We start from the raw sequence: 21,501 nt of genomic DNA on the forward strand, positions 1-21,501 counted from the left end.
CTAGGGCCTGATCTCTGTAGGCCACCCCAAGGGACCCACCCATGCACAAATTTGTTTTCCGGGCCTCTAGTGAATATATAAATGTAGTCCACGACTGATTAAGAAATACAGAAACAAAAGATCAACACCAGACCTGGGTGACAGATTTTTACTAAAAAACACCTTACTTCATTTGATTACTTTGATTTTTCAGTTTTTCTAGATCTACACCAATCACATCATTCTCTCCCTTCCCCAACCCCCGCCCTACTCCTCACACACACACATCAAACATTAAGCTAAATGTACACACGTATATGACAAAATGCCTCACCAAGACAGCTGGCGAGGGTAGGTGGGAAGGCCAGAGTTGTTTCATTTTTGCTCACAGTTTTCAGCAGGTCAATAAATTCTTTTCAATGATCATCCCTTACCTTAGCCATTAAGTTTTTGTTTGTTTTATAGGAACTGCTTGATGTATAACTAACTTAGTTCAATTTACTGACTGAAAAACAACAACACTAAACATATATGGAGTGGCTACTCTATGTTGTATTAACTGCAAAAACCAGTACTTACCCTGTTCCAAATTCTAACTTCTATTGCCTCATATGCATGTCACAAGGTTAGCTGAAAACCACCCCATGGGCTGCACTATGGCTTTAAGAAATAAATTATACACAAGGTTTGGGCAAATGTATGGCTACACATAGCAGGAATCTCATGTATATGGATTTAAAGTTTCTCCTTTGGGAATTTTGCAAGCAAACAAAATGATTTATTTAGCCAATTCAAATGAACTGTATCAAAACACACAAAGGCCTGAAGGAAAGATTAAAGTGAAAACAAATAATTCAAAGCACTTTCTGATCTAAAACATTTCACTTAGCTCTACAAAGACACAAACAAGGTGTGGTCGTTTTCTGAGAAGAGATTTTACCACTACTTACTCCCAAGATAAACACAGCCATAAAAATATATTAAATGCTTCATGTACATCTGGATGAAATTATTTGTCAATCCTTTAGTTACTAATGGGAGGATCATGTGTAGTCAGACTCTAGAGCATGTAAAAAAAACCAACATAGATCATTTAGAGTTATGCTGTGCAGTATAGTAGCACTATACCACGTCTTTTTGAGCACCTGAAATGTGGTTAGATTACAGTGGTCGGCAAAATGCGGCTCACAAGCCACATGCGGCTCTTTGGCCCCTTGAGAGTGGGTCTTCCACGAAATATCACGTGCGGGCGCGCACGTACAGTGCGATTGAAACTTTGTGGCCCATGCCCACAAGTCGGTATTTTGTGGAAGAGCCACACTCAAGGGGCTAACGAGCCGCATGTGGCTTGTGAGCCGCAGTTTGCCGACCACTGGGTTAGAATGAGTAAGAAACTAAATTTTCACTTTAGTAAATTTAAAACTTCACACTTGACTGTTATTGGAAAACTTTAAACATGGTTAAGCATGTTTGGAACAATTTAGGGTATGTGAATCTACCCTTTCAGTGGTATATTTTATGAAATCTAAATATAGGTCAAGTATTTCTGATGAAAATTTTTACAAGTAGATAAACAGTGGATTCTGAATGCTTGGTATGAAAAGAAATGTAGAATATCTCATTAATATTTGTGTACATTGATTAAATGCTGAAATAAAAGTATATAACAATATTAATTTCACTTTTTTAATGTGGTTCCTAGAAAATTGGAAATGACATAGAAGACTTACATGGTATTTCTATTGGGCAAACAGTGGATCTGAAGTCTAAGAATTCTAATGCCATCTGCTGGATGCACTCATATAAAACAGGCCCATGAGAAACTGTAGAACAAATTATGTTAACACTTGAAGAACTCTGGGTCTGCAATGGAAGACAATTTAACAGCTGGGTTCTTAAAACACTAAATGATCTGCTGTCAAAGAGGGCATAGAGGGGATAAATGGTAATGGGGAAAGAATTTTTTTTAAAAAGGCATTGAAAATAGGTTAAAGTTTTTGAAATCCTAGAGAAAATCTCAGTTATTAGTTGACAGTGATTATGAGCCAGTACATGGACTGCTTTGCTATGTCCACCCAAGGTGCTCTGAGAAACAAAAGGTTATTTGAGCCCGGCCAGCATGGCTCAGTGGTTGAGTGTCAACCTATGAACCAAGAGGTCACGGTTCAATTACTGGTCAGGGCACATGCCTGGGTTGTGGGCTCAATCCCCAGGGTGGGGCCTGCAGGAGGCAGCTGCTCCATGATTCTCTCATCACTGATGTTTCTCTCTCTCCCTCTCTGAAATCAATAAAAGTTAAAAAAAAAAGGTTACTTGGTGGCCTCTTCCATGACTACTGGCACCCATACTCTTGGGCTTATTGCTGCCTAACTAGCCTTCCCATCCCTTCTCCACAATTTGCCTTGAGTCTTTCTGCTCTACTTTATATAAATTCTTTCTCATATCTATTTTCCTTCCTCCCTTTTTTGTTTTTCTTATGAATCTAGGAGAGCTAAAAATTCTTTTAAAAAAATATTCCAGTTTTTCTTTTTGTCTCTTCTTTTGTTCTATAAGCTGTTCTAGTGGTTCTGTAGTTTTAGCTCTCACATTTAGGTCTTTGATCCACTTTGAGTTGGTCTTGTTTATATGGCATGAGATATGGATCAAAATTCATTATTTTGCATGTGGGTAGTTAGTTGCCCCAGAATCCTGTTGAAAAAGCTATTCTTTTCCCATTAGATAGTTTTGGTACCAGTGTCAAAAATCAGTTGACCGTAAGTATATGGATTTATTTCTGAACTCTCAATTCTATCCCATTAATCTATGTGTTTATCCTTATGTCAGTACCACACTGTTTTGATTTCTGTAGCTTTGTAGCAAGTCTTAAAATTAGAAAGTGTGAATCCTCCAATTTTGTTCTTTTTCAAGATTGTTTTGGATAGCCTGCGTTCCTTGCAATTCCATATAAATTTTAGGATCAGTTTGTCCAATTTCTATAAAAAAGGCAGCTAGGTTAGTTGGATTTAATGTATCTATATAATAAAAGCCTAAGTGACTCTTAAGGTGGAATGACCAGAATAACTGGTCGCTATGATGCACACTGACCACCAGGGGTCCTGGACTGCGGGAGAGATGTCTGACTGCTGGCTTAGGCCTGAACCCCGGGAGAATCGGGCCTAAGCCAGCAGGTGGACATTCCCTAAGGGGGTCCCGGACTGCAAGAGGGTGCAGGCCGGGCTGAGGGAAACCCCCCTCCCCAGGGCATGAATTTCGTGCACCAGGCCTCTAATATTTGATAAGAGGTATTTCCCTGATTAGGCTGACAGAATGACCATTAATTGGTCTGCAACTTTGTCCAATATGGACCCTAGATGTTCTCAGGAATTTGGGAATTTTGTCTAACATTGCTTGATATTGGAGCAACAAGACTGAGAATAGAAGGCATTAGAGAAAGCATGGGTCTGCAGCAAACCTGAGCCTAAACTGTGTTCAAGTCCTAGATCTGCCATTTAGATGCCATATAACCCTGTACAAGTCAATGACACTCTCTACACCCCAATTTGCAATCTGTAATGAGAACACGGGCACTTATGTCAACACTACTGTGCTGTGGGAACAAAAAAACATGTGCACCACAGAGCCCAGAGGGTGGGCGGGCTCCTGTGGGTGCTTGGGGGACCTGTAGTAGCACATTCTTACAGGACTCACTGGCTTGGGAGGTGGCTGTAGGAGCCTTGTGGGCCTGTCTGCTGCTGAAAAGATGATACTGAGATGTCCTCTTGGAAACTAGATCACTTCGTCGCCCACTCCTCATTTGCCACTCTTTGACAGGTGATAGTTCCTCCTGATAGATGCTCCATCAACTGATCTGGAAGCTGAATCCATGGAAAAAAGACATCTACATGCTAACATTTGCAGAAGGAATGGAGCCCTTAAATCTGAGTAAGTCACGGGAGCAGGTATGAAAGACAGGATTACAAACTCCTTGATGTCAAATATTAAAGAATATTTCTATTCCATCACAGCTTACACTTAAAGCCACATGAATATCTCGCCATACAAATTAGAAAGAAATGAATAGCCACGTGGCCACAGATTTCCCAAGGTACCATTCACCTTCTTCCTTGCTGACAAATCCAACCTCTATCTTCTAGGGAAAGGGCAGGAAAATAAAGTTATATTTTGGTCCCTAAAATCAAGTCATTTTCTCTGCTCTGGGAGGAAAAGATACCACCAACAGCATGGACCCAAGTCAGAATGCTTTTTAAGTTCATGTCACTTGTTTATAATATGATATCATATCATCCAGAGTTTCAAAAGTGACCGTGGGGGCTTGTGGTGGGCTGCTGGGAGCAGGAGTGGGTGACGTATGTGAACAGCTGGGGTCATGGCTTTGGCCAGCATCACTCTGTGCAGGTGCAGGTCTGCTCCATGTCTGGCTACTGAAAGAACCAGTTCTCTTTTGACCCACAAAGTAATCCGACGGTGGGGCAAACTCAGGATCTCTTTCAGCCCGGAGATCTGACTGCCTCTTCGACCAGTACCCAAAGGAAAATTCTAGTAAAAATAAGGAAGAACTGTATTAGAACTGATTATGAAATGAAATGAATTTATTGTCATTAATTTTCAATTATTATATGTATTCCTTAAAAGCCTCCTCAAATTCTCTGGAAAGCAAGGATAGCAATACAAAAAGGTAGTATGAGGCACATGCAATGCCTACTTAAGTATAAGGAACCAAGCTAAGGGAGTGACTACTTCCTGAAGGCCAAAGGTTCAAGAAAGGCTGTGTGGAGAAGTCTGCAGGCTCTGGAAACACTGCCAAAAAGGCACTAAAATTAAATTTAAGAGAGAAATACAGAAAAATTAAACACTCAATCATTTGCTTGACATTTTGTTGCAGGTACTTCATAACAAACAGTGTTGTCCTCTGAGCTTTAGACAAGAAGTAACCTGTCCAAATCTAAGTTGGTCTTTCATCTCTATTTCCAACTGAAATGTGCTAAAAACACAATACATTAAAATATCAAACCTTCATAAATTTTGAAAGCAGTTCCTAAGAAATGACATTCCAGAGCTGCAATGAGGCAGCACGAATTTCAGAAAACTTCTCCCAAGCACTTCAAAAACACAAAACTCTCATCCTTCGACATGATGCCGTATAAATCCTGGTCTTTTATAATCACCCTTTCTAGTGCTCCTGTTTATAAACAGCTCTGCCTGGGTATCAAGAAGGAAAAAGTTCAAGGACCTGAAGAATTCTTTAAGACTCAAAGGACCACTAAGACTCATCAGAATCACATTTGGATCAGGAGAACCAGAAAAATTTCCTGTGCAGGGCCCATTCCTAGAGAGGTTTTTACACCTTGGAGCAACCCCTACCTCCCCTCCGCCCCTCTTACCTTTTCCTCTGTCCCACTCCCGGACGTGTGGCACTCCGGGCCTGGTATCCTTCCTCTCCTGAACGATGACTTCTACTTTGCTACGCTGGGCAGCAATAGGCGGAGTTGGCATGGCCTCTGGTTCTGGTGGCAAAGGCCCAATAACATTTCCATCTATTTTTTGCAAGGGAATAAGACTTCATTATAATAAAGCTTAAAGCTACTTAATTTTTAAAAAATAGAATATACTAATCCTGGAAGTAGAATTAATAACCAGTATTTACTAAGCACCTACCATGTCCCAGGCAGTGGGCTAAGTACTTTGTATATAATAGTTCATTTAATTCTGTAACAACCCTAATAAAGCCAATTTTGGTATTCCCATTCTATCCCCATTTTGTAGATGAGAAAAATTAAGCTCAGAAATACTGCACAGGTCAAAAGTGACAAGAGTCAGGACTTAAACCCAAGCTGGATGGATTTCAAAGTATCTATATCCCCAGACCAACAAGCAAAAGACCAGAAATCCCTGTTACTCAACTAAAGTAAATCTCAAACATAGCAAGGGACTTGGGGTGATGAAGAGCTGGAGCCTGGCGACAGGCTGTAGACTACTCAATTCTGGCCATATTTTAAATGAAAATGGATTTTTTAAAACACTGTGGTGACATTTCACAACGTGTGGAAATGACAGATGTTTAGGAGTAGAGCAAAAATAAACAACATAAAGAGCTTAACATGTTACAGGGAGACAACAGTTATATGAAACTAAATGGATGATTTTCCAATTAATAAATGTTTCTGGTTTCCTTTCAAAACCAAATTGAATTAAAAAAACAACAACAACAACTCAAAAAAAGAATTTCTGTTCAGAATTAGAAAACAGCCTATGGCTTAGCACAAGCTCCTGTGAGGCCTGGAGGCTTCTATATGCCTCTAGCACCCATACTCTCCTTCCTTTTGGGACCAGAATGCCCCGTTTCAGCTGGATACAAGGCACCTTGCCAGAGGCTGATTCCCCAGCCTCCCTGCCTTATGGCTACTGGCCTCCCTGTGTTCTGGCCATTGGGATGTAAACACATAGGCTCTGCATGACTTCTGACTCACATTCCCCAAAGGGAAGCTCATTCCCTTCCCTTTTTCCTCCTTCCCCAAGGCTGAATCATGAACAGGTACTGGGGAGCAAGCTTCAACTGTTCAGGTTAGAGCAACCTAGGAAATGACAGAACTGGAATCTGAAGACTGGATGGCCATCTGAGGCAGATACACTACCTACCTGGACACCCACCACCTCTGAAATGTTAAAAGGGAGAAGCAGATTTCCCTCTAGTTTGAGGCAGTCTATGTGGGGGTCTCTTTGTCGTGACAATTTGGCCCAGACCAACCTAACTCATAGAATGAACTAGTTTGAACACGTTATTTAACAGTGTTTCCAAGTGTCTTAACAGTCCTTTCGTAAGCTGACCATAGTCATATTTGTAAATTATTTAATTCTGACTTTGTGATGTATTTCTCCTTTAAAATAAGTTAATATATAATCAACAAAAACTATAGCCACAGCAAAACAAATTAGGTTTAAAACATGTACACAACTAAACTAAGTGTGATTTACGAAACTTCTATTCTATGAAGTGACTCAATTTACTGTTAATTTCCTTATCTATAACCTAAACTATTCCCTAGGGTGTCATTCGCATCACACTGGTTATAAAAACTGCTCCTGTCAGTACCTTAGAGGTGCTTTCTTAATGGCTAATTTCTCAGCCTTATTACCGAGACATCAATGGAACTAAAATTTTTCCTTTTGAAGTTTATTAACATGAGCCATGACATACCTTTACTTTCTTCCTCTGCTCCATCATCTTTTGATATTTTCATCTTTTTTTGTCGAAGTTTGGCAAGTCTTGCTTCTAACATAGCCTTTCGCTTTTCTTTTATATTTTCTCGTTTTGTTCTCTGGTCTGTTGTCTGAAGAGAACAGAAAATTATAAAATTGTTTGTTTTAAGCCAAATTCATAATACTTCTTTTTAAAGAACAATGAAATAATTTTATTCTAAAAATAGACTAATTGATTTTCATGCCACCTCTAAGAAGCTATCCTTGAGATCACCAAAATGAAGACTCGTATTCTCTTACACAGGCCTCAGATGGTTTTTGAAGTTTAGAAAGCATTCACAGAGCATTCTGAAAGGTTTAACATTCAAGGAAACCAACCAATTCTGTTCTACTCCTTAATCCCTCAAGCAACTTTCTATTTTCTTACCTAGACCACTCCAGAAATATATTAAAAATCAAATTTAAAATTACATGAGTTACTTCTGGGCAGCCATAACCTTAAACCTTGAAACACCAAAATAATATGGCAATTACAGCTATGAAACCTATAATTGTATTCTGAATATCAATTTAAATCCCTAATTAATTTACTAGATTTTTTTTGCAGTATCCAACTGCAGGTCCAACAAGAAACCAACTGCTCAAATCTTTCTTTACATCAACTCTGAATTTAATTTGTACCTGTTCACGCAGCATCTCTAAAGTTTTCATTTGCTTGTTTCTTAACTCTTTATCTCGGGCAAAGGCAAAATATCCAACACCAAGTTGCCGGGCCTCTGAAATAAGTCAAAATTACATGGGAGATTATAGATTTCCCTGATCAGTAAATTATATCCTACAAGAAATTTGGCAAGAAGAAATATAGTGATGTTTGGCACAAGTTTTTAAAGAGAAAAAGCAGATAAACAAAAAAGCAAGTTAGAAATAGTTTTCATCCTGTTTGCCAAGTGATAACAAAAATTCATTAATTTTCAGTCATTGACTGTCTCCACTTCTCTTGGGGAACAAATCCTTGGATTATTAGACCTTCTGTTAAGATATTTCCAATATGAGTATTTTTTAGGCTATGAAGTAAACAATGGGGATAGCTTCAATTTCCAAAGCAGAATCTTTTATTTCTACATAGGAACTAGTGCTTTATGAATGAATACTTCCCTTTATGCTTGTCATTAGTTCAAGATAAAAGCATGATTTAAAAGCTGCAAGATGATTATACCATTTTCACGAATGTCTTCATAATGTATGGGTCCCATTGGCCTTTTCAGGGCCTCCCGCTCTTCTTCCTCCCATTGCTGGCGCTGAAGTTCTTTTCTCATGTCTTCAGATAGTAAGGTTTTTTCATTAGCAGGACTAACAAAACTAGTAGGAGAAAAGAGCAAAAACTATCTTCAGATAAGAGCTGTGAGATAGCAATGCTTCAGTTCATTAAATTGAATCATGAATCAGTACCTCTAATTGATAAAAAAGACAGTTTCTTACAGAGGTTTCTGACCCACCAGATAATTGGGAAATAGGAGAAAATGTTTTCACCTTTTAAAAATCAAGCAGATTTGTTGCATTAGCATAATGGAATTTTGCCTGCACTCAAGATAAACCACTTTCCTTCCCACCCTGGTCCTGGGCTGAGTAGAGGGAGGCTGCCCAGGCAGGGAGGAGGAAGTGCAGGCCTCTTCTGGATGGTCTCCCGTGCAGGGAGGAGGAAGCGCCTTCACGCTGTGGCCTGGCCTGTGCCTCGTGTTCTGTGAGATGGCTTAGGGATTCTGCCCTTCCTCCTTTGTGCCAAGCCCAGGCCCACCTGAACCTGGAGGACTTGGACAAGGTGGACCTTCTCCCAACACTTTGCACATAAAAGCTGCTCTTAGTAAGAGGAATTTTATTCCCTAGGACGTTTTAGCAAGTTATCTCTTAGGTGTCTTAGGCCTCACAGAAAAAGAAAATCTAGCTGTAAGGCCCTACTTTAAAATCCAAAGATGTATAAAGAAAAAGTTAATACCCTGGCTGATTGCTCAATGGTTAGAGCATCGGCCTGCAGGCCAAAGGGTCATGCGTTCAGGTCACAGGTTCGGATGCCAGTCAAGGGCGCATACCTCAGTTGCAGGCTCCATCCCTAGTCCCCAGTTGGTGCGTGTGTGTGGGAGGCAACCAATCAATGTGTCTCTTTCACATCAATGTTTCTTCCCCCGCCCCCCATTTCCTCCTTCCTCTCTAGTCTCTCTAAAAAAAATAAAAAAAAATGAATGGGAAAAAATATATATCTTGCGGTGAGGATTAAATAAAAAAAGAAGAAAAAGTTAATAAGCTAACTGCCTCCTTGCCCCCCACTTGCTGTGGGATAACCAAGTGTGTATCTTAAACACCTTTCTCCACAAAGCTTTGTTGGTTGATTTGGTTTAGCTTATTCTATATCTGTTACTCTGTAATTAGACAGCCTTCCAAGTACAGGCATACTTCACTTTATTGTGTTCTGCTTTATTGCACTTGCAGATACTATGTTTTTTACAGATTTAAGGTTTGTGGCAACCAAGCACCAAACAAATCTATTGGTGTTACTTTCCATATTTCTTTCCTCCTTTTCCTCTTTTTTAAAGCTATGTGTCTCAGTTTTGGGGGTTTTGTGTGTGGTTGCCATTAACTTCATGACAACGTTGCATATACCAGTACATAGTTTCTTTCTTCTGAGTACATTTGATCTCCATACACTGATTTTTTTAGACATAATGCTATTGAGTACTTACTAGACTTTAGTATAGCATAAACATAACTCTGATATGCAATGGGAAACCAAAAACTTTGTGTGACTTGCTTTATTGCGATACTCACTATTGTGGTGGTGTGGAACTAAACCCACAATAGCTCTGAAGTATGCCTGTAAACAGATATAGCTCTAACTCATCCCTTTTAGTAGCTACATGATATGGATCATCCATTCAGGCTGTTCCCTGAGTGTGGATTATGTGTGTATGTGTACACTAACCATGAATAAGTGCTTTGGCAAATATTCTTATACATTAAAAAAAGATCTCCTTACTGGGGCACTAAAGATAATTGACTAAAGACAGCCTTGCCCACTAAACTAGCCCTAGTCTGTATTTCAGACCTGGGCAAAATTTTGCATATAACACACTTACAGCTTCCCCTGAAGATTTTTATCCATCTCCAACAGATGTGGCAAATCCTTTTTCATGCAGCGTCGGGATCGCCCTAAGGAATCCACATAGTCCACCCTGAAATAAAAGTGAAAAGATGTGAAGGCTTTGTACAGGACATATAGTTCCCTAAGTTAGGAAGTTGGTACACAGTAAAAAATTAACGTAGGGCTCACAACCAAGAAAACCCCCCAACCTGAGAGATGACTATCAATGATAAGAACATGCTTTTTAAAGTTAAAAGTTGACACACAATAAACACATTGTGCCCTTTATTAAATCTGTTTTAGAAAATGCAGAAAATGATTGATCATGTATGTCTCTGATTTCAAAGAGAAATACCCATACAAACCCTTGCTGCCACATCTCAGAACTTACTTTAGGAAATTCCAAATAGTTTATCAGCATCATAGTAACTTTTCTTTAAACCAGACTCTAATTTAATTTCCTCAGTCTTCCCAAATCTGACACTTTACTTTTTCCTTTTTTTCTTCTAATTAGTATGATTCTTCTCAATGAATTAGAAATTTATTTCTTAATATAAGTTACAGTATTTTGGAACTCTTTTTAATTAGGAGGAAGCCAAGCAACACACTCTCTGTACCAAAAATCACGTCATCAGTAGGCCAGTCTGTTATCTTTTGTCGCTTGTTCCTCTTTCCTAATCTTGTCCAAACTAGATAGTAGTTAGAGAAGTCAGGCAGAGAGCAAGGCAAATGAAACACTTAGACTCTTCACAACAGGTAATATGGACAGATTTTCATGGAAAAGATTTCATTTGCATTATGATGCAACAGATTTTATTTTTTTAATTATGAGCAGGGAATTTCCCATAGACTTCAGTAGGGGGCAAAAACACAGAAAGGGGCCAGTACTGCTGGTGGACCAACTCAATGTCAGATTCCCATGTATGTGACCTGGCTTTTGTAAGCAATTTCTTTCTTTTCACACATGCGATTCCAATTGTCAGTCCATGACTTAAAATCTGAATGTTTGGGAATCCATTGCTACAGTCCTAAAGCTGATTAGCACAAGAAATAAAACCTCCAACTGCTGAAAGCAGTTTCTTTTTTTTCTTCTTTTCCTTTTTAAAAAAGTGAATGGAGGGAGAAAACCATCTAGCCAGATGGTCTTAGTAATTATTTACACTATTTTTGCAGAAACATTTTCCAACACCTGGAATTTAACTACTGAAAGGATTTTATAAGCAGTTACAATTTTAGAGCCTAATTTAAAAACAAAATGTCAGAACTGCTTGCAGTGTCTTCCTTTTCCATATGGTGGCAGTGACACCTTCAACTGCCCTTCAAACTCTTCAAATCACTGACAAATTGCTATAATCTTACAGGCATTAATAAGGAAAAGAAAAAGGCACTAAACCTTTCAAAGGAGATGGGATTTCGACTATGAAAAGCAATCATCGGCTATTCTGGTTCTGGAGAAGGCCCCAGAAACATGCAGATCCCATCAAAATAGAAGTGGCAAAGCAATAGTCAGCAACTGCTCTATGTAATCAGACACTGAGCAAGCTCTCGGGGAAACAATTACTTGAGGTACCAGAGTAACACGAGACCTCATGTCATCCTCAGAGCGCGCTGGGGAAGCTAAAGCACATGCCCATGAAGTGCTTCACTAACAGCAGCAGGCAGGATGCTGAAAGTACCAAAGTTTGCCTCAATTATTTTTCTGTTAATGAGGCCAGTTAGGTGTCAATAATAAAGAAAATGTAAGACCCAAAGGAGCAGGAAATATTTAAGTGCTGCCAGAGTGCAAGGGAAGAATCACTAAGAATGAAGCAGCACTGATAGAAGAGACTGCATTGCATGTGCTTCTCTGTTGGTTGCTTACAGCAAGCATGCAGCCCGATAACCTCCCCAAATATAAGTTTTTAGAAGGTGGGTAAGAAGACACCTGCTCTATCCCAACACACGCTCTATCTGGACCGATGTGGACACCCTACCTAGTATGAAGAGGTGCAGTCTTTGTGGTCAACAGGGACTGCTCTCTTCAACTCATAAATGACCCCTGTCCACTGGTCCCAAAGCTGACAAGTCACCAAATGCTGCAAACAATCCTAAGCAGTTCCTGACAAAGACCCCATGATGAGGAAATATTTGAGCCTTGAAGAGAAGACAGATGAGCTCTGCACAGGCACGCGGGTGGGCAGGCAGAGTACCAGGGCATTTTCATAGGGTCAGTGCATCTCTACATGGTTTTAAGCACTTTTAAACAAGTTTCTAAACAGCATTTTAAGTAGAGAATATCATCAGAATGGAATCTGCATTCTGGACTCTTATTGACACATTGGTCTCTTTGTAAGGAAACAACTAGATTGGTTTCCCCATTATTCACCTACATATAGATAAAATTCAGAATAATTTCAGTAATAAAGATTTACAAATGTCTGCTTATACTCCACAGACAGTAGTTTCTTGGGTATTCTAAAATACTCTTACTTCTTGAAGGAAGCTTAAGGCAAACAATCAGGGGAAGTAGGCATTGACATCAGTGCTTAAGAGGTAAGGAAAGTGAGCCTCACGTTGGTGAGGAACTTAATCAAGGTCCCACTGCCCTGGCAAGGTAGAGCTAGTGCTGTCCAGGTCCAAGTCCACAAAGCCTTTATTAAATTGCCAGAAAATGACACAGCCAGAGTAAGGCTTACTAGAAGCAGAGATCACCACTGCCTGGACAAATGACTCCCCCTGAAGTCTGAGGAAGGACATGGGTAGCAAAGGGACATGCTGCTGACCAAGCAACACTTTTACGTCAATGCCTCCTGCACCTGGCACATAGCAAGAGCTCAGCCTCTATTTGTCATTATTTCTTCATTGGAGCTACTGTTTCTACATCTGTAAATCCAAACTTACTTAAAGTGGAGTCTCAAAAGAAAAAAAAACTCAAGAAGGATAAAGAGAAATGTTTTGTTAACGACAAACGAAATCACTGAAAAAGCAAACACAAGCCTGATGATGTTAATATGACCAAATCACATACTATCACCAACCATTCTTCACTGGGGTCCTGGGGAGGAGGTATATCTGTTTCAGAAAGATTTTCTTCATCCTCGTCTCTTTCTCCTGCCTTTCTAGAATCTCTATTGGCACCAAATGACTCCATTTCTTTGTGCTTGTCTATCATCTTCTGCGTGAAATCCACAAGGTACATATCCTCCACTTCTTCATCTAGAACATAAAAATCAATTATTAGATTCTTGACATCAAAGAAGAAAACCACACATGGAATTGATATGAAGCAGTCACAGTCATTGATGGGTGGCTTCACGTCCCTGAAGATTTACTAGTTGATGACCCCACCCCCTGGAACACTTACAAAGACAAAGCCACCTCAGGACCTGCCAGGAAAGTTACTAATAGGCCATTGGGAACATACAGCTTGCAAAAAGTCTTTAAAAAGCCTGAAGTTTCTGCTGCTTTGTCAATAGCTTGAGTAAGCAATACTGTCTCAGAATGTTATTTTAAGATAACAAAACCATTTGATTTCAAGAGACTCATACAGCCAATTACATACTACAGAAGGAGTGCATTTCTCATGTTGTCAGACCAAAACAATAGACCTCTCTGATCAGGTGAGCTGTATCACTTAATCCTAATCATATTGTTATGGTATGGTAAGTGTTTTAAGGGTCATGACATAGGTTGGAAAAAAAATAATCTGAATTTTTTTCAATCCAATGAACAGCACTTTCAGACAAGACGTGTTGCCAGGATCTACAGGACATACAGAAATGTGTGAGATGCTATCTTCCTCAGGACTTATGATCTACTTGAGCTAAAACATACAATGAAAATTAAATAGCGATCCACGACTTAATTTAACCCAGGATGCCTGATGTATTCACAAATAATGTTGACGTGAAGTTTCCCTGTGTGGGATTTCAGATACAGTCACTTGAGTTTTGAGTCTTTTTGTCTGAGGTGGAACAGATATTAGGTTCCTTATAACCAGGTACCAGTATTATACCCTGGATAGTGAAGCATAACTGAAGCTTCAAAACGTAATTTGCCCAAATATGTAAGCCCAATATGCCTATCAGGAGGTGGGCCTGCGGTTTGGACAGAACCAAATCCCTATAAGCATACTCTTTTGGACCTGAATCCCATATTAACAATACAAGTAAAGTTTGAATCAAAAGAGAAAAGACTTGAACTTTTTCTTAATAAAGGCTTTCCCAGACAATAAATTTTTTTAAAGGACACAAATGCCTCAAATGGAAAAGAGATGTACTTTCTCAGGGCTGAGTTACAAGATTCATAGTTCTGAGGCCACCTGGTGAATGGCCAACCTGCTGCTGCTTCAAGAAGGCAAAGCCTCTCTTCATGGCCCCTAGCTTTGGCGTTTCCGATCTCCCCATGCTGATTCCCTGCCAGGCAGGGAACATGGCCTGCTGTCTGAGAAGAGGGAGCTCGGCTGGGTGAGCAGCCCGTGACTGGGGTCCAGCCACCGCTCTCCTGTTGCCCCGCTGCTCGCTCTCCTAGCCCCTCAGGCCCAGCCACACCAGGCTGCCTGCCAACTCTGGCCCTCTCCTCCCTCTGCTGATCTGCTCTCGCCACCCTCCCCTTTCTGCAGAATCCCTTTCTCCAGTTATCCGAAGCCTTTAAAAGCCCTATTAGAGCCTGCCTTCTCCCTAAACACTTGCAGATATGCCTCCTTTGTAAACTGCTTTGCAAACACTCTTCTACTGTTGTCTAGCTGTAGCTTGGGTTTTCTTTCTCTGGGGGGTATGAGGAAAGTGAGTATCTCTTTTTATTATTATCATTTAAAAAGCACTCGTAAGCACATCACACAAAAAATAAAAAATAAGAGAAAAATAGAGCAATAGCAAACAACCCTAGCACCTTGACATAGCTATAATTCCTGTTCTTTACACAGCTGTATTTAGACCTTGTTTCCTAACTTTGCTTTGTTCTGTACCGTTTCCCTCTACTGATGAGACCCTCCCCCCTCTTTAGGACAGAGAACCTGGCTTATGTTGTACTTGCTTTTTCCCTCAAAGCACCCAATACATGCCCTGCACCCACTAGGCAATTGGAAAATTATTGCTGATTTTCTTATCTATGGCACAGAAAATAAGCAGTTTGATTTTTTAAATTTCTCCTTATTCTTAGTTATTAAGAAATAATCAAATACCATAGGGATGTATGAATTATAGAAAATAAAGAAGTATAAATAATTTTTTACCTATAAAGTCTCCTTTGGTCATTTTTTCATATAATTTAGCTTTTTCTTCCAATTTCTCCCTTGGAGAAAACAGAACAAGTATTAGAAATGTCTTATTAAATGCTGTCCCTGAAAAGACTGCTCCACTCTCGGCTTCACTGCTGGCAGCCGGGGAAGGAAGGACCTGACTGGCAGCCAGAAGGCCCTGATCAGCCCTGATTGCTGGTCAGGCGTAGGGACCCTCCTGTGCACGAATTTCATGTACCGGGCCTCTAGTTAATAGATAATATATAATACTATTTTATCAGTGTGGTTATATAGAAGAATGTCCTTCTTAGAAGATATATGTCGAAATATGTAAAGTATAATGCTTTACAAAGTTTCTCTATACACACATGAGAAAGAGAATGTAAAAAGACGTTTATTTGTTAACTTAGGTGAAGAGTATTACAATGTTCTTTGTACTCTTCTTTCAATTATTCTGTTGATTTAACGTTTTTCATATTAAAAAGTTGGGGGAGCCCTGGCTGGTGCATCTCAGTGATTAGAGCATTCACCCTAGGACCAAAGGGTCTCGGGTTTGATTCCTGGTCGAGGGCACATACCTCGTTGCAGTTTCGCTCCCTGCCCACAGTCAGGGCATGTGCAGGAGGCAACTAATCCATATGTTTCTCTCACATCGATGTCCCTCCCTCTCTGCCTCCCTCCCTCCTACTCTCTCTGAAAAGCAATGGAAAAAATATCTTAGGGTGAGGACTAAAAAAAGTTTGGGGAAAAATTTGTTTCTAAATGCCAACATCATATGCCCCTAGCCCAGAACCACACTTCCATGCACTTCTTAAACACTTGATGATCTTAGTGCAGCCGTGGGCAAACTACGGCCCGTGGAGCCGAAAGAGCAGAGGGTTCTCTTGCTTTCCCCTCCGCTCCTTCACCAGCAGCAGTGTTAACATGGCAACGTCGGGAAACACGGCCGCAGCTCCTTCTTCTGAGTCCAGTTTAAGAACCCACTGTGGCCCTCGAGTCAAAAAGTTTGCCCACCCCTGTCTTAGTGCCTAAAAGAGGCTCAAAGTGGAACTCTGTTTCATCTTTTAAACTGAGGCTATGTCTTACCTTCTTCTAAGATTGTAAATACATCTGCAAATCACATTATTTTTAGAGTCTATTTTATAGTTACAGAGTATTTGGCTAGAAGGATTATAAAAATTTAAATTATAAATGAAAAAATAATAAAAGTTGAATTTTCATGTCTTTGCTTGGGCAGCTTCAGTGATAACTTCGCTGACCAGAGTTCACCTTTACCTTGCTTTGTCTAAAGTCTTCTGTTCCTCAATCTTCTGCTCCGCATCCTTCTCAGCGCGATTTGAAACTCCTGCATTCTGTTTGTTCCAGATACTTGGTTTCTGGAGAATTTAGGAAAACAAAACAGAACCACCAAATGATGCAAACATCTCTACTTGTACATCAGAAAAAAAACAGAAACCATCAGATCTTACGAATCAATGGAGATAACTAGATCTCCCAACAGCTAACTTATGTCCTGCGAAGAGTGTACATGGCAAAGCTGGAGTTAACAAGAAAAGCCCTGAATTATATAAAAAGTTTCTTTATACACTGCATAGGGTTACTTCTTTATCTTTTATCTCCTGAATGACTCAAGACTATAATGAAAATGTATATATTACAAATAATTAGTAATACAAATAATATATACCGTTACCTATAAAATTGGAAAACAACTCTTAAAGACCTTGATATTTTTTGCTATGTTTCTATATTATCTGTTTGTCTGTCTGGATTTATAACACATACGTAACTAGATAATCTTTCACAAGAAACAAACCACTTATTAAGAGCATGTACTTTTCTCACACAAGTTCTAAAGAATCAGGACATTAAAAGATGCTTTCCCCTAGCTGGTTTGGCTCAGTGGATAGAGCGTCGGCCTGCGAACTGCAGGGTGCCGGGTTTGATTCCAGTTAAGGACACATACCCAGGTTGCGGGCTCAATCACCAGTAGGAGGTGTGCAGGAGGCAGCCGATCAATGATTTCTCTCTCATCATTGATGCTTCTACTTCTCTCTCCCTCTCCATTCCTCTCTGAAATAAATAAAATATATATGTATTTTTTAAAGGTGCTTTTAAATAACCTTACTAATTTCTATTTAATATTTAAGACATCTCATGCAGATGTTCAAATACAAGACAGGAATTTTTCCTTAATATTTATGTGTAGCAGAGACCACAAACACTTAAAAAACAAAACAAAACCAAAAAATAAATAAATAAATAAAAACCTCTCTCCTGGCATTATTTCAGATCAGTGGAGACAATTAGATTTTATTTTTACCTTATTAGTTGTTTTTGGTTTTCCCAAAACTCCAGAATCTTTTAGAAGTTTTTCTTGTTTGAATTCTTCTTGTTTTCGAAAGAGTTCGGCCTTAAGGTCTACCAACTAAAATAAAACCAATAAACAAACAAAAACACTTATTTAATTCCATGACTGACTGAATTTCTAAGTTATTATAATTCTCAAAGCAAGATTCCAAGTTCCTATAAATGGACAAAAATGGATAAAAATTAGAAGTTTACATGTAGAATTCAATACAAAATAAAACTAAGCCATATTTCATCCTAGCTCTGTTGGAAATGTACTTTTACTCTAACTTTCAACAGTCAAAGGCTTTTTTCTGGGCAAAGGGAGACTGATAAATCAAAGTAAATAAAGTCGGCATCTTTTAGAGTAAAATTCAGCTAATATTAAACACCTTTATGATTGACACTGTACTTTGCTTTTATATATGATATAATATCATGTAATCATCACAACAATTTATTATTTCTATAGGGAAATTTCTCTGTTTAGCAACTGAGTCCCCAGTATGTGCCTGGCACTACACACTGAAGAGTGGGATACAAACATGAATTAGACATACTCTGGCCTCATATGAAGCCTACGATCTAATAAGAAAGGAAACCTATAATACCAGTAAGAATTAATGCTCTAAGAGTGGTAGAAAGTAGCATAAAAGTTCAGGTAAGGGAGCATTTCCTTCTGTCCAGTGTGATCAGAAGCAGCCTGGAGCTAAACTTTAAAAGATAGGCAGATTTCAACAGCCAAACATCAAGTGGAGTGAGTGAATGGTCAGAATGCTTCCAAGTCTGTTTTAGTTTCTTCCAGAAACTCTAAGTTCAACTCAATCACAGGGTTCCAGAGCAGGGAAGGCCAGGGCAAAGGACATAGCACAACTGAGTGAATACCCAGGTCTAGCCCTCCGCTGTATCGGTCACCACTGTCTACTCTGCACAAAGGGATATAATGGCAGATCGGGTACAGTTGCTTATATACATGGGCGTTTGTAAATCAACGTATAAAGCCCAGCATCATGGACTGAATTTTAAGGGAAATCAAAATGACTAAGTCCAAATGGAAGAGATCAATTTAAAAGTAGCCTTAGCAGGAATAATGCAACCAAACTGAGTGAGCCAGCTCTATCATCAAGAATTCTGTATATACGCTGGGAATGCACGGCATCTTCCTACTTCCTCAGGTATAAAGTGGGGATCTTACCAGCACCTACTTTGGAAGAAGTCAATGCGATCGTGCATTAAAGTGCTGGTACTAAAATAAGTACACAGAACAGGTTTTCTTCCTAGAAGTACCTAACTTAAAAAACAAAACAAACAAACAAACAAAAAAACAGCCTCTTGCCCAGCAGCGTGGCTCAGTGGTTGAGCTTGGACCTATGAACCAGGAGGTCCCGGTTCGATTCCCGGTCAGGGCACATGCCTGGGTTGCAGACTCGATCCCCAGTGTGTTGTATGTAGGAGGCAGCCGATCAATTACTCTCTCTCATCGTTTATGTTTCTCTGTTTCTTTCTCTCTCTCTCTCTGTTTCTGTTTCTTTCTCTTTCGCTCCCTCCCTCTCTAAAATCAATAAAAAATATACATTAAACAAACAAAAACCAGCCTCTTACACCCTGCGAGACCTGACAGCAGCACCCAGGCATCTGCATTAACGATTTAGTTCCTGGTCAGTGAAAAGGTCACACTGATGTTGGGGAGACCTTCCTGGTCTCCGGGTGGCAGAACCAGGGAGGGGGGTGTGCACGCTCAGCAGGCACAGGCCGGGTCCTTCGCGACCTGCAGGAAGACGGGCTGGCAAGGAGCCCCGGACCGGATGTCTCAGTGGGAGGCAGGAGATGCCTAACAGGAAAGACACCAGGTCAGGTGCGTGTCTGAAGGGGACGCCCGGTCCAGAGCACATCCGACCGGGTAAGCCAAGCTCGGGCTCCCGTAGGTAAGAAAGTTGGCCCGGTTTCCCGTCTGAGAAAAGCCAAGTCCGGTTCCTGTTTGAGGGGCGGCCGGGCCTGTGTCCCCGAGTTAAGAAACAAACCAGGCCAACAAGATGCTTGGGGGCAGGAAGAACTCGGAGCCCGTAGCATCAACTATACCCGCACTCACCGAGGAGGCCGTGACTTCCAAAGGCTTTTTCCTTCGGTCCATGGTGGAGCCAGAGCTTTCCGGCCCAAACCAAATCCTTCCCAAGTCCCCGCAGGCTTCTAAGCCCGCCCCCGGCGCAACCGGAAGTGTCTGTCATTATAGCGACGCTCAGTTTACGACACTAAGTTTACGACGCAGGCGCCAAATTAGGACGGTCGTGATGTGACGCAAGCGCGCCTGTCGCCATGTTGAGAAGGTGGATCGCCCGGTTGAAGCTGACTGCGGAGGCCATCTTGAGTGCGGCAGGTGGCAGGGCCTAGCTCGGCGCCATGTTGAGAAGGTCACGTGAGGTGGGCGCGAACGGCGCCATCTTGAGTGGGTCATTAAGGGGCGGCGAAGGCGCTGTTTTAAAGAGGGAGAAACGAGCTGGAACGTTTTCCTGGCGAAAAGAAAGGCGAATAAAGACTGGAAAGATCCAAATACCATTGGAGGACCTGCTGTATGCCAGGCACTGTCTGGTAATTTCCGCACGTTGATTTCATTCTCACAAGAGTCATACGATATGGGGATTATTATGTTAATTTTAGTAGAAATAACAACAATAGTAGCATCGATATAATGCTGACTTTGTGCCACTTCACATATTTCAGCTTATAAGACCAACTTCCTCATTGGAAACGCTCCTTCACCGCGTACCCTACAGGCTGTGTGACCTTAGGAAAGTTACTTAACTTCTCTGTGCCTCAGTCCCCACCTGAGGATGAAACAATATTGACTTCATGGGGTTTCATGAGGATTAAATGAGCTAGCTACTCGATAAAAATATTAATAACTGTGATAGACTAATGACCCCTGCCCCCTCTAAAGATGTCCAGCTTCGAGTCCCCAGAATGTGTGACTGTTACCTTATGTGGCAAAAGGAATTCACAGCTGTGATTCGATGGAAGATCCTGCGCTGGGGAGATCACCTGGGTGGGCCCAGCGTAGTGACAAGGGTAAGAGGAGGCAGCGGGTCAGCATCAGTGAGACGACCAGGAGATGCTCCAGGGCGGCTCTGAAGGAGGAGGAGACACAGGGAGCCTCCAGAGGCGAGAACACACCAAATCAATCCTCCTCTGGACGCCCCACTGCTGACAACTACACGTCAGCCCCGAAAGGCTCGTTTCAGACTTCTCACCTTCAGAACTCAGAAAAAGAAAAAGAAAGAAAAGACAAGGAATAGATCTGCGGTGTTTTAAACCGCTAAGCTGTGGTGGCGTGTTCCAGCGGCAGCAGGAAACTGATACACATGGTCATGGCAGGAGCGTGTAACGTGTAACACGGACTGTCTTGTTCAATCATCGAAGCGGCCCCAGAGGTGGGAGCTATTATCTGCATTTTACAGACGAGGAAAATGAGGCCAAAAGGCTCATTGACGTGGGTATTGGCCGGCTTGGGAGCCTGGAGCCAGAGGATAACGCGGACATTGAGTGAATTGTTTGCACCCTACTCACTTGTAAAGAGAAGAACCATGTAGCCAAGGCCATCTAAAAAAAGGCTAGAAGAGGATTTTCACAA

At 40.8% G+C, this 21,501-nt stretch overlaps 2 protein-coding genes across 2 annotated transcripts in view; both read right to left on the bottom strand.

Annotated features, from left to right (window-relative positions):
- Positions 1-1,796, bottom strand: part of LOC102755539 (chromosome unknown open reading frame, human C3orf20) — a 50,855-nt gene extending 49,059 nt beyond the window's left edge. The window contains exon 1 of the mRNA XM_015560401.1: positions 1,710-1,796. The gene's annotated coding sequence lies outside the window, so the exon portion shown is untranslated. The remainder of the gene's footprint in view (positions 1-1,709) is intronic.
- CCDC174 (coiled-coil domain containing 174) lies at positions 1,652-20,073 on the bottom strand. Its single transcript, XM_006758318.2, has 12 exons — positions 19,966-20,073; positions 17,851-17,955; positions 16,803-16,903; positions 15,522-15,580; positions 13,327-13,504; positions 10,305-10,400; positions 8,393-8,535; positions 7,858-7,952; positions 7,175-7,307; positions 5,361-5,513; positions 3,667-4,515; positions 1,652-1,802 (listed from the first exon to the last, which is right to left on the bottom strand). Exons 1-11 carry the CDS (start codon positions 20,005-20,007, stop codon positions 4,229-4,231), a joined length of 1,392 nt encoding a protein of 463 aa, XP_006758381.1. The 5' UTR covers positions 20,008-20,073; the 3' UTR covers positions 1,652-1,802; positions 3,667-4,228.
- Positions 20,074-21,501: the final 1,428 nt, after the last annotated feature.

Source organism: Myotis davidii, unplaced genomic scaffold (assembly GCF_000327345.1).
Source record: "Myotis davidii unplaced genomic scaffold, ASM32734v1 scaffold73, whole genome shotgun sequence".
Taxonomy (NCBI): Eukaryota; Metazoa; Chordata; class Mammalia; order Chiroptera; family Vespertilionidae; genus Myotis; species Myotis davidii.

What these genes read in the sequence shown, in the direction of transcription:
- CCDC174 (XM_006758318.2), bottom strand. Translation starts at nt 20,007, where the DNA reads ATGGACCGAAGGAAAAAGCCTTTGGAAGTCACGGCCTCCTCG. An exon ending in AAAAATCTTCAGGGGAAGCT is followed by an intron (nt 8,536 to 10,304) that starts GTAAGTGTGTTA and finishes TTCTCCTACTAG; the next exon opens with TTTTGTTAGTCCTGCTAATG. An exon ending in TAGAGATGCTGCGTGAACAG is followed by an intron (nt 7,308 to 7,857) that starts GTACAAATTAAA and finishes TGTTCTCTTCAG; the next exon opens with ACAACAGACCAGAGAACAAA.